The following is a 17919-nucleotide window of genomic DNA, read 5'->3' as shown; positions in this document are numbered from 1 at the left end:
TATTAAATACTTCCATTCTAGATCATTATGCAAGAAAAATTACACGTAATAAAGAGCCATGAAAAAAAGATTAAAAAAATTTTTTTTGGTTTTTGGTGAGGCAATCGGGGTTAAGTGACTTGCCCAGGGTCACACAGCTAGTAAGTGTCAAGTGTCTGAGGCCAGATTTGAACTCAGGTCCTCCTGACTCCAAGGACAGAGCTCTATCCACTGTGACACCTAGCTGCACCAAAAGATTAAAAAATTAGAAACAAAATAATCTAATGCTGAAGAATGAGTGGGTCAAACAACAAATCATAAAAACAATAACTTCATCAAAGAGAATGATAGTAATGAGACAACATAACAAAACTTATGGGATACAGCCAAAGCAGTTCATAGGGGAAATTTTGTATCTCTAAATGCTTATATTATCAGTAAGATATAGAAAGAGATCAATGAATTGGGCATGCAGCTAAAAAAGCTAGGAAAAGACAAAAATTCTCAAATACCAAATTAGAAATTCTGAAGATCAAAAGAGAGATTAACAAAATTGTAAGTAAGAAAACTATTGAACTAATAAATAAAATGAAGAGCTAGTTTTATGAAAAACCCAATAAAATAGTTAAATATTTGGTTAATTTGATTTAAAAAAAAAAGAAAACCAAATTGTCAGTATCAAAAAATGAAAATAGTGAAGAGGAGATGAAAGCAATAATTAGGAGCTGTTTTGCCCAACTGTATGCCAATAAATTTGACAATCTAAATGGAATGGATGAATATTTACGAAAATATAAATTGCTGAGATTAACAGAAGAGAAAATAAAATACTTAATCCCATTTTAGAAAAAGAAATTGAACAAGTCATCAGTGAATTCCCTAAGAAAAAAATCTCTAGGGCGAGATGAGTTTACAAGTGAATTCTACCTCACATTTAAAGAACAGTTAATTCCATTACTATATAAACTTTTTGGAAAAATAGGTGGAGTATTGCCAAATTCCTTTTATGACACAAATATGGTGCTGATACTTAAACCAAAAAGAGCCAAAACAGAGAAAGAAAATTATAGACCAATTTCCCTAATGAATATTAATGCAAAAATTTTAAAACATTAGCAAAGAGATTACAGCAATTTATCATCAGTACAATACAGTATGACCAGGTGGGATTTATACCAGGAATTCAGGGCTGGTTCAATATTAGGAAAACTATCAGCATAATTGGCCATACCAATAACAAAACTAAAGGAACTCATGATTATCTCAGTAGATGCAGAAAAAGCTTTTGACAAAATGTAGCACCCATTCCTATTAAAAACACTAGAGAGCATAGGAATAAATGGAGTTTTCCTTAAAATGATAAGCAGTGTCTATCTAAAACTATCAGCAAGCATTTTATGTAATAGGGATAAGCTAGAAGCTTATCCATTAAGATCGGAGGTGAAGCAAGGATGCCTGATTATCACCACTATTATTCAGTATTGTACTAGAAATGTTAGCTTTAGCAATAATAGAAGAAAAAGAAATTGAAGAAATTAGAACGGGCCACAAGGAAACAAAACTATTCACTTTTTGCAGATGATATAATGATATATTTAGAGAATCAACTGAAAAACTGCTTGAAACAATCAGCAACTTTAGCAGAGTTGCACAATATAAAATAAACCCACAAAAATCATCAGCATTTCTAGATATTACCAACAAAGCCCAGCAGCAAGAGATAGAGAAATTCCATTTAAAATAACTGTAGACAATATGAAATATTTGGGAGTCAAGTCAACCTCCTAAGACAAACCCAGGAACTATATGAACACAGTTACAAAACACTTTTCACACCAGGTAAGATCTAAACAATTGAAAAATATCAATTGCTCATCAATTGTTGAGCTAATATAATAAAAATTCAGTGCCATACCAAACTACCAAAAACTTATTTTATGGAGTTAGAAAAAATAATATCAAAATTCATCTGGAAGAACAAAGGTCAAGAATATCAAGGGAATTAATGGAAAAAAGAAATGCAAAGGAGGGAGGCTTAGCTGTGCCAGATATGAAACTATGAAGTGGCAATCATTTAAACTATTTGGTACTGGCTAAGAAATAGAGTGGTGGATCAGTGGAATAGGTTAGCTACACAAGACACAGTAATCAATGGATATAGTAATCTAATAGTTTGATAAACTCAAAGACTCCAGCTTCTGGGATAAGAACTCACTATTTCACAAAAACTGCTGGGAAAACTGGAAAATAGTATGGCAGAAACTAGGCACAGACCAGCATCTTACACCCTATACCAAGATAAGATTGAAACGGGTGCGTGATTTACACATAAAAAGTGGTACTATAAGCAGCTTAGGAGAGCAAGGAATTGTTTACATGTCAGAGCCATGGAGAAAAGCTTATGACTGAACAGGAGACAGAGAACATTATGAAATGCACAATGGATAATTTTGATTACATTAAATAAAAAGGTTTTGCACAAACAAAACTAATGTAACCAAGATTAGAAGGAAAGCAGAAAGCTGAGAAACAGTTTTTACAGCTAGTATCTGATAACGGCCTTGTTTCTCAACTATATAGGGAACTGAGTCAAGTTTATAGAAATAAAAGTCATTCTGCAATTGATAAATGGTCAAAGGATATGAACAGGCAATTTTTAGATGAAGAAATTCAAACTATGTATAATCATATGAAAAAATGCTCTAAATCACTATTGATTAGAGAAACGCAAATCAAAACAATTCTGAGGTACCCCCTCACACCTATCAGATGATTGACTAATACAGAAAAGGAAAATGATAAATGTTGGAGATGTGGGAAAATTGGAACACTTATGCATTGTTGGTGGAGTTGTGAACTTATCAACCATCCCGGAGATCCCCTTGAAACTATGCCCAAAGGGCTGTGAAACTGTGCATACCCTTTGATCCAGCAATACCACTACTAGGTCTGTCTCTCAAAGAGATCACAGACAAAGGAAAAGAACCCACATGTACAAAAATATTTATAGCAGCTCTTTTGGTGGTGGCAAAGAATTGGAAATTAAGGGGATGCCCATCAATTGGGGAATGGCTGAACAAGTTGTGGTATATGAATGTAATGGAATACTATTGTGCTATAAGAAGTGATGAGCAGGCAGACTTCCAAAAGACCATTGTACACAGTAAAAGCCACATTATGTGATGATCAACTATAACAGACTTAGCTCTTCTCAGCAACATAATGATCCAAAAGACTGTGACGGAAAATGCTACCCACATCCTGAGAAAGAACATGGAGTCTGAATGCAGATGGAAGCACCCTATTTTCACTTCTTTTTCCTTTCTGTTTTTTTCGTTCTCTTGGTTTTTCCCTTTTGTTCTGATTCTTCTTTCATACTACTAATGTGGAAATATGTTTAACATGATTGTACATGTATAATCTATATCAGATTGATTGCTGTCTTGGGAAGGGAAGGGAGGAAGAGAGAGAAATTTGGAACTCAAAATCATACAAAAATGAATATTGACTGTAAGTGAAAAAAAGGGAGTTCATGAAACTTCATAACTAGATTATGTTCAAGATTGCTAGGTCCCATGTCTTTTCAGATAATTAACAGATGCAATAACAAGGAAATGCTAAACATTTAGGTATTACAAGGATGATGATGCTTGTGTGTGAGTTGATATGTATGTGTATTTATAAATAAATCTCAGTTTTCATGTATTGTTTAAAAGTTGAACAGGATTTGTTTACCATGCCTTTTCCTTTTAGTATCAATTTGTTAGAGATTTAGGGTTTTAATGTGAACTTTCTTTCTCTCTCTCTTTCTCTCTCTCTCTCTCTCTCTCTCTCTCTCTCTCTCTCTCTATATATATATATATATATATATATATATATGTATATATATACATATATATATACATATATATATATATATACATATATATATATATATACATTTTTTTTTACCTGAAACATTCTCCTCCTTAGTGTTTTGATGGTTTTTTTTTTTAATGTTTTCAGATTCGTTACATTTCACAAACACAAGGTCTGCCAGCAGAATATCTTTTGAGTGCAGGAACAAAAACAAGCAGGTTTTTCAACAGAGATCCTAATTTGGGTTACCCGCTGTGGAGATTAAAGGTCTGTTTTTTATTTTCTTTCACTAAATCCTAAGAATTCATCATTTTAGCATAAGATCCTTATGTAAGTTAAAATGAACATAAGTGTTTGATAACTGCTTTTTAAAAATGATTTTATGTTATGTTCATTTGGCCATAGCCCACTGGTAAAGATTTATTTTAAAATGTCAGATATTTGATGTTATTTTGCTTGTTTGGAATCAGTAGTTGTGAAAGACTTAAGTGGTATGAAGAACTAAACTAATTTATGTAATGACCATCTATCAGGGAATGTTTATTCTGCTTGTCAAAAACCCAACGTATTTTTCTGGTGGTACTAAGCATTGAGGTCTTAGGTGTTTCCTGAAAATAAATCTCTTTCTTTTTTTTTTCTTGGGCCTGCTTCTCTCTCTTAAGAGAATCTCTCCTTGTAGTAATTTGATTAACCCCTGGTGCTTTGTCTTCTTGGCTTACTGGATACCAAATACCTTTAGTTTCTGTCACTGGTGTTGTCTCATAAATTATATCCAAGCAGCCTCCAGAAAAGACTGGATGTTGTCATCTGCCAGGAACTGTGTTAGGCCACCGGGTTGTGTGCTTATGGTTTTTTTTTTTTTAACCAGCTCTGAAAGGATGGCCAGATACAGAATTCACTTCTCTTTGTTTGTGTATTGCACATTTTTGTTTGTTGTCTGTAGTTGGCAGGGTGGCTACACTTATTTCTTTGCTTTCTGGCCTTTATTTAAAACAAAATGTGAACATTGCAGCCAAATGGATTTTATCCCCCCTCTACAAATCATGTTTTACAGACACCAGAGGAACATGAATTAGAAACAGGAATAAAATCAAAAGAAGCCCGGAAGTACATATTCAACTGTTTAGATGACATGGCCCAGGTGAGTTATTGTGCAGGTCCCATTAAATGTTACCTTTCTAAATAGATAGGCCTAAAGAAGAAATGACTGTACTTAAGCAGCTTGATATATACTCATTGCTTGAAGAAAGAAATTTGCATATGAATTCAAATATGTGATTAAAGGGCATTTAAATCTTGCCAAGAGATTACTTTTAGAAATACTTGTTTCTCACTAATTTCTGATTATCTGTTCTAGTTGGGCTCAGATATTTTATGAAATGTGTTTAGTAGCAGGTTTCTTCTGCATTCTGATTCTTCTAAACAATAAATAAAATAAGTTTCGGAGATTTGGAATGCTTATTTGTGTGTCTCTAAATTTTATGAAAAATAGTGAAAAAATACTTTATGTTTTTAATCATTTAGAAATTCTTGGCAGTTTGACAAATTTGGGGTAGGTTTTTGGTCACACAATAAGGAGAACTTCTTTTAGTTTGGATACTTAGGGAATCCATTAATAAAAGGAATTTTTTGAGTATTCCTCTATTGGGGAATCCATATTTTGGGGAAAAAGCAAATGACTGATGTCTGTAATTAATGTTTTAAGTAATTGAAAATGACATTTCCAAATTTTTCTTGGGAAGGTGAATATGTCTACAGACTTAGAGGGAACTGATATGTTGGCAGAAAAGGCGGATCGAAGAGAGTACATTGATTTGTTAAAAAAGATGTTGACAATTGATGCAGATAAGAGAATTACTCCACTGAAAACCCTCAACCACCCATTTGTGACAATGACTCATCTTCTGGATTTCCCACACAGCAATCAGTGAGTTCGGGGTAATTTTGGCATTGGGGAATTTTAGCCATAGTTTTTAGTTTGTGTTAAAATTTGTACTGCCCACTTCATTCCCTCCTAGTAGTTAAAGAAAACTCTTGACTTGAGTACCACTTTAGTTCTTATATATTTGGATCTTTGGTGTATTTTTTCTTTTAATTTCCAAATCATGAGGTTTGGATCTTTGGTGTATTTTTTCTTTTAATTTACAAATTATGAGGTTACAGTTCAGTTGCCAATTTTTCTTTGTTTTTAATCAAGAAATGTCTTTTTAAAGGTATATTAAGCCCCTTTATACCCACATAATGATTTTTTTAAAACCCCATAAAAAACACGCTCTTTGTATTAATACCGAGGATTGTGCATTGTGTGTTTGCATGGTATGTATGCTGCTTTTCTGGACGAGTCCTGAATCTTCAATCTTTGTGTTGCAGTGTTAAGTCATGCTTTCAGAATATGGAGATCTGCAAAAGGAGAGGTCACATGTATGATACGGTAAAACAGATCAAGAGCCCGTTCACCACCCATGTTGCCCCCAACACAAGCACAAATCTAACTATGACCTTCAGCAACCAGCTCAATACCGGGCACAATCAGGTATGCCGGGAGCTGGACAAAACCATTTTGGAAATGTAAAGCAAAGTGGGACAAAATTGAAGGTGGTCCGATGTAGCAGCAGGGGTAGGTAGAGAGTAGTCTTTGTTGAGGAAGCTTTGTTATGACATAAGGAATTAATTCTTCATTGTGGTGGTACTGTGATTGTATCAAAAGTAAAGCACCCACTCAAAAAGAGAATTACACAAATCTGATCCCTGCCCTGTGAGAGCTTTCAGTTTACAAAAAGATCAAGAAAATGGAACCAAACTCTTGAGCTTTTTGCTAGCTGTTAGTTGTAGTCCTGGGCCTTAGGCTCATGGCTGTTAGTATGACTTGTTAGGATAACCTCACTTTGAGCTGATCATGTTGAGTGGTATTTCTGCTAGTTAACTTTAACAGTTTATAATTTTAATTTATTATTTAAAAAAAATCATGTTTAAGTCTAGGCTTTTGAAAGCCTAGGTTTAATGTTTAAATTGGACTCATTTTTAAAAGTAAAAGGTTGGTTAAAGATTTTTGTGTGTGATAGTGGGGTTTAGATGAAAGGGAGCATTGTGGCATTTCCAATCCTGCCCCTTTTTACATGGAATGATGCTGGGACAGCCACTTTTGATTGGTTTGGGAACCAAAGAAGAAGTATATATTTTAAGGGGGAATGACCATTTAACTACATTTTTGACTTTTTTTTTTTTTTTGGTGAGGCAGTCGGGGTTAAGTGACTTGCCCGAGGTCACACAGCTAATAGGTGTCAAGTGTTTGGTCTGAGGGCGGATTTGAACTCAGGTCCTCCTGACTTCAGGGCCAGTGCTGTATCCATTGCGCCACCTAGCTGCCCCCATTTAACTGCATTTTTGAGACTGAGAATTTGTCTTAAGTCAAAAGGTTATTCAAAGACAATCATATCCTAGTTCTTTAGTTTCAAAATTTTAGCTGTTGGATAAATGTTATGTGTGGATGTAGTGCCCCCTGGCCCATCCTCCATTGTACAATTCTAACCTTTGTGTTTTTTAGGCCAGTGTTTTAGCGTCCAGTTCTACTGCAGCAGCTGCCACTCTCTCTCTGGCTAATTCAGATGTCTCCCTGCTAAATTACCAGTCTGCTCTGTACCCATCATCGGCAGCACCTGTTGCAGGAGTTGCCCAGCAAAGTGTTTCCCTGCAGCCTGGAACTACTCAGATTTGCACTCAGACAGATCCATTCCAGCAGACATTCATCGTGTGTCCACCTGCTTTTCAAAGTATGTGGGGAAAAACCCTGTCTTACCCAATTGGGACTCTGCCGTGTCTGCTTCAGGCAACTTATTGCGCTTTGTATATGTTTTCGTCCTTCCCTCTGGAAGCTTAGTTATTCTTGAATCTTACAGTCAGAGTAATTGGAGATCAGGTCATGGCACCAGTCAGTCTCGTTCCCTGCTGTTTCCTCCTCCCTTCCTACTGGTCAGATGCCCCTCCTCTTACATTCAAGGTCTGATGGTGTTTTGGATCTAGAACACATATACAGAGTAAATAAATACATCTTCAAAAAGTTGGCTGTAAATGGAATTCTATATTAAATTTCATTTTTATTACAAAATTGTAAGAAGTACATAATAAAATCAAACTTAAAATAGAAATTTAGAGCTGAAAGTTACCTTAGACACATTTTGTCTAGCCTCCTCATTTTAAAGATGAGGAAACTGAGGCAGAGTTGAGGAAAAACATGTTTAGATGAAAAAAATTAGAATTATCTGATAAAATATTAATCACAGTACTTAAATTAAATTACAAAATAAAAGCATTCAGTAAGGAAAATTCCCAAAGCCTTGCCACATGCAGAGGAGGAACAAGAGAAGGAGTTAGGATTTTCTTATGTTGTGAATCATTTTTTTCTGCTTCTGGCTGCATTATTTACAGAAGAGTAAGACAGCTGGTGAGGGGGAAGCTTTGTCTTAGGGTGTCTCAAAAAAGTATTTTTGTTTCTCCTCTGTTCCTCCTCTTCCATGATTGTATTATAATCTTGAGGGAAAGACCCGTAACTCTTCCCTGTCTGGCTCTTCTTTCTGTAAAGAGGGAAAACATGTTTAGTGGTGTGACAAGTCTTTTAAGAAGTCTCTATGGTATGTTAAACAAACCTTCTGAGCACGATCCCTAGTTCCTGAGTAGAGGGATGCTGGGGCTAGATCTCCAAGGCAGCAGACCAGAATTTAGAGTACTTTCAGATGCTTGCTAGCCCTTTAGAAGCAAGGTTGTCCGTTGCTTTATATTGGTTGCTGATTGACTGTCACTCTTGTTTGTCTGGTTTCTGACAGTCAGAGGAAGCAGGAAGGAAGGGAGGGCTAGGGGAGACAAATTACTGGGATGGCAGGAGAGCAATAGCCATGTATATACCACTGAGAAGCCTCAGGGAGAGCTGAGGAGTAGATTCAAATTTCCGTAAATGCAAATTTAACCTAATCTATGCTAATTTCCCAGATGTATAAGGTTTATACCAGAAAAATTCCCTATGTATTGGGTTTTAATGCCTGATAAAAGTAATTGGGTATTGAATAATACCTGTGCTGGACTGCTTCCTTTCCTTCTTACCCGACCCTGCCACCTCTCTACCTCAACATCTTAAACTGTGCTTCTCAGGCAGTTTTCACAGCTCTGGCCCCATGAATTGGCTGTTGCTTCTCAGTTGGAGCTTTTGAGGGCATAGGAGAGCTTGAGGGAAAAATAACTTCTGAAGACTCAGGGAAAAGTCTTGTTTTGGTCTTATTAAATGTCTTAGCTGTGGTGGATGGAGCTCGAGAAGCAGTTGTTCTATATCAGAGGCTTCTTACATCTAAGCTCAGGACGTGTATATGGAGCGTAAGCCCCTCGACAAATTCTTCTCCTGTCCTTGTGATTATTCTGGTGTCTAGAACTAGATAAGAAGGGAAGTGGAAAACTGAAAATGGATAAGCATAGGTATACAGTATAGCAGCTTATAAGGAAGTGTGAAAGTGGGTGTTTGAAGAGTTGTCTGGTTAGAGGTCAGCTTGAACAGTCATACCTGCATGGCTTTGGTGCTTGTAAGTCTCCTATAGGAGACAGTGTCAGAAGTGAAAGTAATTCATTCACATGAAGGTAACTCATGGTCTTTTTTGAGCTTAAGATAGACTATTTTTGTACTCCTATATCTCAATATTCTTATCTTGTAATTCCATGTTGATTTCTAATATTTAAATCATTGTACTTGATTGGTGTCCAACTCGTGACTTACATGCAGTTGTCAGCTCTGAACAAGTTAACTTGGAATCAGTGTCCTTTCTAGTGACCACAGATTTAGAAGCCCATGACTTTTAGGGTACTGTTTTCTGCATTATTGAAATTGGATGGATAGATGTGGCTTTTGTCAAAGGTGACTCTTAAAATCCCACAGTTTTGTTTTAGAGCTTTACCATGGAAGTGACAACTGAGCTTGAGCTCCTTCAGTGAATTTTTCTTTCTGAAATTTTCTATCCCTAGTGTTAGCAATTTAGAGGAAGCTGCCACATTAATAGAGATTTGCAGGTAGCCATATGCTTTAGGCATACGGTCAGATTGTTTAATTACCTGGTGAGATTATGCAACCCAAGAAGGGAGGAGGGTTGGCACTTTTTTTAATCTGATCTTAGATTGTATTAAAGTTGTTTCTGAAAATATCATTTTAATCCCATCTTATTTTCTTTAGTTTATTTGGTACAATTTTGGATTGGCCTCTCCCTTTAGTCTAGCATGTTAGGATGCAGCTGAAGTGGAAAATGTTGGTAGACCAATTTGCTGCAGACAGCAAAAGTTGTTACATTTGGGGATTGTTCTTCTCTCATACCAGCATAGCAATAGTAGGAGAGTTTGAGAGATGATGATAGCTTAGAAAATGTCACTGGAGGAGTCCTCTGATTGGAATGGCTCGTGTTCTGATCAAAGAAAACTGGGAGGCTTGAGTGGTATGGAGGAAAATAATGATTACCTGTAGACAAAGCTGACGTTCTCTTAGTTTTGATTTTATCATTTGGTTGGTCATTGGTAAATTAGAGGGATGTTTTCCTAATAATTTTTTGCTCCTTTTCTTAATTCTAATAAAAAAAGAAAACTCTCTAGAGTCTTATCCCCTTTTCTCATCTTCCCTTTTCCCCAGGTGAAATATTTTCATTTGTTAGAAAGGTCTGTGAAGTCTTGATATGACCACAGGCCTTTCCTAGAAACCTTGGTTAAAATGGTTTTGCTGCTGTGGCTCTGGGGAAGTGAGGAAAGCGGCCTTTTCTTCATAGCAGCATGCTAACTACAAGAGAGGTTGGCCATGCTTGTTAGACAAGCTGTTGTTGATAAAGCTTTGCAACAGTGACTCAAAGGCATCTGGTTAAATTTCTAAAATAAATAGAAAAAAATGTATCTTAAACAGAACTAACTTTATTGTGTTTCTAATTAGTTCAAGTATTAGTCCCTTGAATTTCGGTAGTGATATTTTTTAAAAGGAAATGAGTCATTTCTTAACTAGGATTTTTTTTTGGTAGAATAAGGGGGAAGACATAAGGGGGAAGACCCCCTTCAAAACCTACAAGTTGAATCTTAGGTGAATATGCTTTCTATTGTTTTGAATAGTGCCATCTTAGCTGCTAAGCCAAGAGAACTGTAGCATCTTTATATTCCTGTAAATGTAAAACACATTTATAAAGAGCATAAACATATTTGTATTGTTGCTCTACATTCAAATCATGTTTAAGCAAAATGGTCCCATTTTGAAAAACAAGTTTACATTTTTACCTTGATGGACCAAAATGGGTGTGAGAAGATATAGATAGGAATAAGAAACATTTATTGGAACTAATTATCTTTAGATCACAATAGTATGGTTAGGTCATATAACTTGCAGAGTAACTTTTAGTCCGTACTGATAGGGAGAGGATGGAGAAATGAGTTCAGTGGTACTTCTTATGTCATGAAGAAGTATCATTCTATTTTTTTATTAAAGGAGGGTCTAGAGCTTACTGAAACCAGGTGGTCCTTGAGCAAACCTCTTCCAGCAGTCTGTTCTGGAGAGAGCCATTTTGCTTTCCTTGACCCCTGAAAACATGGTCCTTTCTCAAAAGTCCTTTGCCTCAAGTGGCAGCGCCTAGGGCTTGAGGGCGCAGCGTCTGGCTCCTCAGTAAAGCAATCTCACCGTGTTATTGTTCCTGGCAGCTGGACTCCAGGCACCTGCGAAGCATTCTGGATTCCCTGTGAGGATGGACAATGCCGTGCCAATTGTGCCCCAAGCGCCTGCTGCTCAACCGCTACAGATCCAGTCAGGAGTTCTCACCCAGGTAAAACAGCCAGGACACATTGGAGACCCAGTGACTCTGAAATACTAGTTCGAGCTGGCTTTCGCTGGTCTCTGACAACTGTCCCTTGTAATGGTCTTTGCTCTGACTAGCAGATCTTTCTTGGTCATAATTTGGTGGACGTAAAACCAAACCTCTCTGTTGAATGACAGTAGTTGAGATGCTCGGTTCTGTTAATGGGTTTTTTAGATTGGCAAGAGTAGAAGCCAGGCAGCAGGAAAGTAGGTATTCACCTGAGTGGGACTTTTCCAGCTCCTGGGGCTTGAATTGGAACCCTCCTTTTGATTGATAGTTGATAGGCATATAGGACACACACATGATATTTTGATTCTAAAATACATGATATCCAGGTGGTTCTTCTGGTCATCTGAGTCTGGGAAGCTGGATCACAACCTCATACTCCTTTAAAGAAAGAATCCTTCTGTTTCCTCTGATCCTAGTGTGTTGATTTCATTAGGTCTTAAGAAGAATAAAGAATTGATACTTTTTATAGCACATGCAACTGAGAATTCAGGATGGCCTATGGTATGTGTATATAAATAACTAACTTGTTATGATTCAGATGTATACAATTTTGGTCCTTGGCTATGTCATGAATCCTAAAATCTTATTTTGAGAGAGGGAATAAACAATTTTTTAAATGATTTCATAATTGACTGAGTTTCAAAGAACTAGTCCTCTGAATCTACCCCAGGAAAGATTCCTAGACTTTTTCCCCTTGGTCCATTGGTATTTGGCCTAATGGGTGACCTCTGTGGAGAACTGAAGGGGAAGGTTATGGATTGTTGATATGTGTCAGTAATGATTCTGGGGTGGGGCAAGTACTTTCTGAACCCAGTTAACCTGCCTGCGTGTGTTTGTTTCACTCACCTGCCTGATCTACATTTCAGGGAAGCTGTACACCACTAATGGTAGCAACTCTCCATCCTCAAGTAGCCACCATCACACCGCAGTATGCGGTGCCCTTTACTCTGAGCTGCGCAGCCGGCCGGCCGGCGCTGGTTGAACAGACTGCCGCTGTACTGGTAATTCCCCTCACTTGATTGTGTTACTAACGGAGTTTCTTTGGTTTCTTTTTTTTCTGTTTGTTTTTTGTTCTGTTTTCTCATTTTTTTTTAAACTTAGACCTTGCAGAGGGCATGGAAGCATGTGCCATCTTGTGGCTGTGTTCTTGCTCCATCTTTAATGTCTTGTTGTTTTCCTCCCTGACACTTGCTGAAGCACTGTCTGACTGACGTTCAGGGTGGCTGTGTAAAGATTCCAGAACCTTTGGCTTCTGTTCTTTACCAGCCTAATGGGGTCAGCCCCTGAAGAGCTTCTGCTAGTTTGTGCTTACTGTCCTAGCTTTGCCCTCGGACCCTTGAGAATAAAGGAAGTGGGCTTGAGTTTGGCTTGGCTACGAGGCACCCCCTGGATGGCCAGCATGTGAATTTCTTGGCAAGCCATTAGCTTTACTCTTTGTTTTGCTCTTTGAATCGTCTCTGTACATAGACATGTGGAACATGATGCTTAAGCTGTGGTTACAACTCACACCAGCAATGCTTTTAGTCTGTTGCTTTAGTCGTTGGTATTAACCTTCTTTGAACACATGGAAAGAGTGGCTAGCCTTTAATTATCCATAATCAATCAATGACAACTTCCATCATCTAGTTAAAGATGTTGCTCCCTTTAGATGATTTTAGATCATGTTTCAGTTTTGGCTGAAATTAAAGGTGAGCTAATTTTTAGGGTATGAGATACCCTGTATTTTACGGTAAATGTAAGTTACTCATCTATGCTAGGGTATAAAGATTTTTTTTTATCTAGAGGTAAAAATGCATCTTACACTTAGGTGCTAGGCTGGTGGTATTTGAATTCAAAAAACAATTGAATTGGGGAAGTCTAGAGCAGTAACAACTGTAGCATTAGGGGAATGATAGAAAAAGTGGGCCTTAAAGGTACATTTTAGGATCGATCACCATTTAAAGAGTGATTGTTCCTGTGCTTGGCTTTTATTTTTTGCATTGGAATTGGCTAATGGAGATCTAGCATTTCTCTTATTTGGAAAACTCCTAAATTAAATGAGAAAGGCTTTTGAACTCCTCATGATGCACTTGGGTCTCAGAGCAAATATGAATTTGTTCTTTGTGGCTCATGTCAGCTATTCTTCTTCCCTGAAACACTCATTAGTTCTTGGGAGGACTGTCCTTTCATTCATGCACAACTTGGCTATATAGTATTTTGAAGCATTGGTGAAGGAGCGTAACCCTAGTCTCTAAAGCATGTCAGTGACGTAAAGCCCATATGGCAAGGTGGTCAGAAATTTTTACAACTTTCTTGACAAGCCCCTGGTTCTAACTTGCTTACCTGGAGTTTAGAAGTCAGGAGTGTTAGCTGACACTTCTTATTTGCTGCTTTTCCTCAGTTTGCACTAGCCATTTGCTAAGCTTTGCATATTTTTGTCTTTCCTTTGTCAAAACAGTTCGTCGCTTGGAACGCCAGATTTCTGCCTCACCTTGGGATGTTATTTCTTGCTCTGTATTAAACTACATGCTTTGTCTCGTGCAGGTGTTGGCTTTTGGAAAAACGCATGGTGTGACTTAACACATTTCTCTTTTTTTTTTTTTAAATTATTCTGCTTTATGGTAACAGACGTGTTTGCAGTTTCTCTGCTTTGAAGGCTTCTTGTTTGGAACCAGTATTTGTAATAAGTGGGTCTGTTACTTGCAGAAATATTTTACAAACACTATGTGTGTTGATAGTCTTGCAGTTTTAAATTCAAGAAACAGACCCATCTGTCCCCCCCAGCATTGTAGGTGTATTGTACTGCAGAATATCAGTCGAAAAAGGAAGTGTGCAAATCTGCTTCCATTTTTTCCAGGAAATACCGGAATCTTGGGAGCAGCAGATGCAGTAAACATGTTTGCTGCTATGTGTATTGTTAATAATGTGGCATTTAGCAAAGTAGAAGTAATATATCCATAGCGATATGTTTTTATGGAACTTTAAAAAAAAAGGTCAAGACAAAAATTTTTTTTGGAGAAATAGAATACTTGTTGGTATTATGAACAAATACCTTTTCTTTTTTTTTCTTTTTTTTAAAATATAAATTTATTTATTTTTAGTTTTCAACATTCCCTTCCACAAGTTTTTGAGTTCCAAATTTTCACCCCATCTCCCCCCCCCCCCCAAAGATGTCATGCATTCTGAATATCCCTTCCCTACTCTGTCCTCTCTTCTATCTCTCTCCCTTCTCTTATCCCCTTCCCTTCTATTTTCCTGTAGGGCAGGATAGCTTCTGCACCCATTTCCTATATTTATTTCCCAGTAGCATGTGAAAACATTTTTTTAAACATATGTTTTTAAAACTTTAGGTTTCAAATTTTCTCTCTTCCTCCCTCCCCACCCACCCTCATTGAAAAGGCAAGCAACTCAATATAAGTTGTACATGTGCAGTTATGCAAAACACGTCCATAGTAGACATGTTGTGAAAAACTAACTCTATTTCCCTTAATCGTATCCTGCCCTCCCACTTATTCTATTCTTTCTTTTGACCCTGTCCCTCCTCAGAAGGACCCTTTAACCTCTTTCCCAATCTGCCCTCCTCTCTATCATCCACCTGCTCTCTTGTCCCCTTCTCCCCCTATTTTCTGTAGGGTAAGACAGATTTCCATACCCAATTGAATGTGTATGTTATTCCCTCCTTAAGCCAAATCCTATGAGAATAAGATTCCTCATTCCCTCTCACTTCCCCTGTTCCCTTCCACTGTAAGAGACTTTCCTTTTCTGTTTTTTTTTGTGAGATAATTTACCCCATTCTACCTCTCCCTTTCTTCTTCTCCGAGTATAATCCTCTCTCATCCCTTAATTTTATTCTCCAGATATGACCCCTTAATCTTCAGCTCACCCTGTGCCCTCTATCTATCTATCTATCTGTATATACATACATATAATTTTTTTCCTCCAATTACCCTGATACTGACAAAGGTCTCATGAGTTATAAATATCATCTTTCCATGCAGGAATGTAAACAGTTCAATCTTAATAAGTCTCTTATGATTTCTCTTTCCTGTTTACCTCTTCATGTTCCACTTGAGTCCTGTATTTGAAAGTCAAATTTTCTATTCAGCTCTGGTCTTTTCATCAGGAATGCTTGAAAGTCCTCTATTTTACTGAATGACCATTTTTTCCCCTGAAGGATTATACTCAGTTTTGCTGGGTAGGTGATTCTTGGTTGTAATCCTATCTCCTTTGCCTTCCGGAATATTATATTCCATGCCCTGCGGTCCTTTAATGTAGAAGCTGCTAAATCTTGTGTTATCCTGATTGTGTTTCCACAGTACTTGAACTGTTTCCTTCTGGCAGCTTGTAATATTTTCTCCTTGACCTGGGAACTCTGGAATTTGGCTACAATATTCCTAGGAGTTTTCCTTTGGGGATCTCTTTCAGGAGGAGATCTGTGGATTCTTTCAATTTCTATTTTGCCCTCTGGTTCTAATATCAGGGCAGTTTTCCTTGATAATTTCTTGAAAGATGATGTCTAGGCTCTTTTTTTGATCATGGCTTTCAGATAGTCCAATAATTTTTAAATTCTCTCTCCTGGATCTATTTTCCAGGTCAGTTGTTTTTTCCAATGAGATATTTCACATTGTTTTCTAATTTTTCATTCTTTTGGATTTGTTCTACTGTGTCATGATTTCTCATAAAGTCACTATCTTCCAATTGCTCTATTCTAATTTTTAAGGAAGTATTTTCTTCAGTAAGCTTTTGGACTTCCTTTTCCATCTGGCCAATTTTGCTTTTTAGGGCATTTTTCTCCTCATTGGCTTTTTGGACCTCTTTTGCCATTTGGGTTAGGCTATTTTTTAAGGTGTTATTTTCTTCAGTATTTTTTGGGTCTCCTTTAGCATCACTCTCAGTTTTTCCTCTTTCTCTAACTTGCTTCTCAAAATTGTTTTTGAGCTCTTCCATGGCCTGGGACCAATTCATATTTTTCTTGGAGGCTTTGGATGTAGGGGCTTTGACTTTGTTGTCTTCTTCTGGTTGTATATTTTGGTCTTCTTTTTCACCAAAGTAAGATAATATAGTCTGACTCTTTTTGCGCTGCTTGCTCATGATCCCGGCCAATTACTTGAGTTTTAAACTCTTTGTTAAGGTATGAATCTGCTTCCAATGTGGAGAATGTACTGTCCCAAGCTTCGGGGGTTTGTACAGCTGTTTTCAGAGATACTTGTAGGGACCTGTAAATTTTCAGTTCTTCCAAGGTGGTATGATAAGGGGCAGGTGTTTACTCCTTTCCTGGCCTGCGACTACAAGTACTCCTTTCTGTCCTGTTACTGTGATGAGGTGCTCCTCTCCACAACCACTACAAGCTCCACCAAGCCAGCGCTCCTCCTCACCCCAGCACTGCTGCCCAGAACTGTGGCCCAGATCCAAACATGGGCAAAGCAAGAGATTCCTGCCTCAGCACTGGCAAAGAGATCCCTGCAATCCCTCTCTGATCAGCCACTGGATTCCCCCTCAGTCTGTGGGCCAGAAGCTAGGGAAGCAGCTGCCCCCTCCCCCAGGGCCACGCTCTTGGGGAATGGAGCTCAGACCCTGCCTTCCTTTCTCAGGCACCAACAGAAACAGACTTTTCCCACTGACCTTCTAATTTGTCTTTGGCATTGGTGGATTGAGGAGTCTGGAAACCTGCACAGCTGCTGGAGATTCATCCTCTGAGGCCTGCTCCAGGTTTTCTGCAGCCTGCGTGCCCACGCTGTGCCTGCGCTGTGCTCCCAGCCCGGCGTGATACACCTTTCTGATCAATCATCCAGGTTGTCTTGGGCTGGAAATTTGTTTCACTCTGTCTTTTTGTGGGTTCTGCTGCTTCAGAATTTGTTTAGAGCTATTTTTTATGAGTATTTGGAGGAGGAGAGCTCAAGCAAGTCACTGCTTTCACTCCGCCATCTTGGCTCCGCCTCCCCACAAATACCTTTTCTTCAGTTCTTTATTTTCATATTCTATAATCATGCATCTATACATGTCTATGTTTAGTTAGGTTGTGCTTGATAGCATACGCCTGATTTCTGCCAAATAACTTGATCTTTGGTCATTCACATGTCATATCTCCATTTTCTTAAGTCTTTCTTTTATTCAAAAAGATATGATGGACCTACTTTTTTTTTTGTGGATTGAATTGGTCTCATGCATGTTATATGCTTACACTTAGGTTTGATAATTGTTTTTAATTTCATTGTGATTCAGCCTTTTTGTATTCTTTTTTTAG

The 17919-nt window shown here is 37.7% G+C and overlaps 1 protein-coding gene across 2 annotated transcripts in view; it reads left to right on the top strand.

Moving 5' to 3' along the window:
- Positions 1-17919, top strand: part of HIPK1 (homeodomain interacting protein kinase 1) — a 54462-nt gene that overhangs the window by 25487 nt on the left and 11056 nt on the right. For both annotated transcript variants that reach the window (XM_021002225.2, XM_021002213.2), the window contains exons 4-10: positions 3985-4104; positions 4892-4978; positions 5580-5764; positions 6208-6370; positions 7382-7607; positions 11533-11654; positions 12563-12697. In XM_021002225.2, coding sequence (XP_020857884.1) covers positions 3985-4104; positions 4892-4978; positions 5580-5764; positions 6208-6370; positions 7382-7607; positions 11533-11654; positions 12563-12697 — 1038 coding nt within the window. The remainder of the gene's footprint in view (positions 1-3984; positions 4105-4891; positions 4979-5579; positions 5765-6207; positions 6371-7381; positions 7608-11532; positions 11655-12562; positions 12698-17919) is intronic.

This window comes from Phascolarctos cinereus, unplaced genomic scaffold, assembly GCF_003287225.1.
Source record: "Phascolarctos cinereus isolate Bilbo 61053 unplaced genomic scaffold, phaCin_HiC Scaffold_5;HRSCAF=322, whole genome shotgun sequence".
NCBI classification, from domain to species: Eukaryota; Metazoa; Chordata; class Mammalia; order Diprotodontia; family Phascolarctidae; genus Phascolarctos; species Phascolarctos cinereus.
Note: the sequence above shows the minus strand (reverse complement) of the source record. Positions and strands in the feature narration are given on the sequence as shown.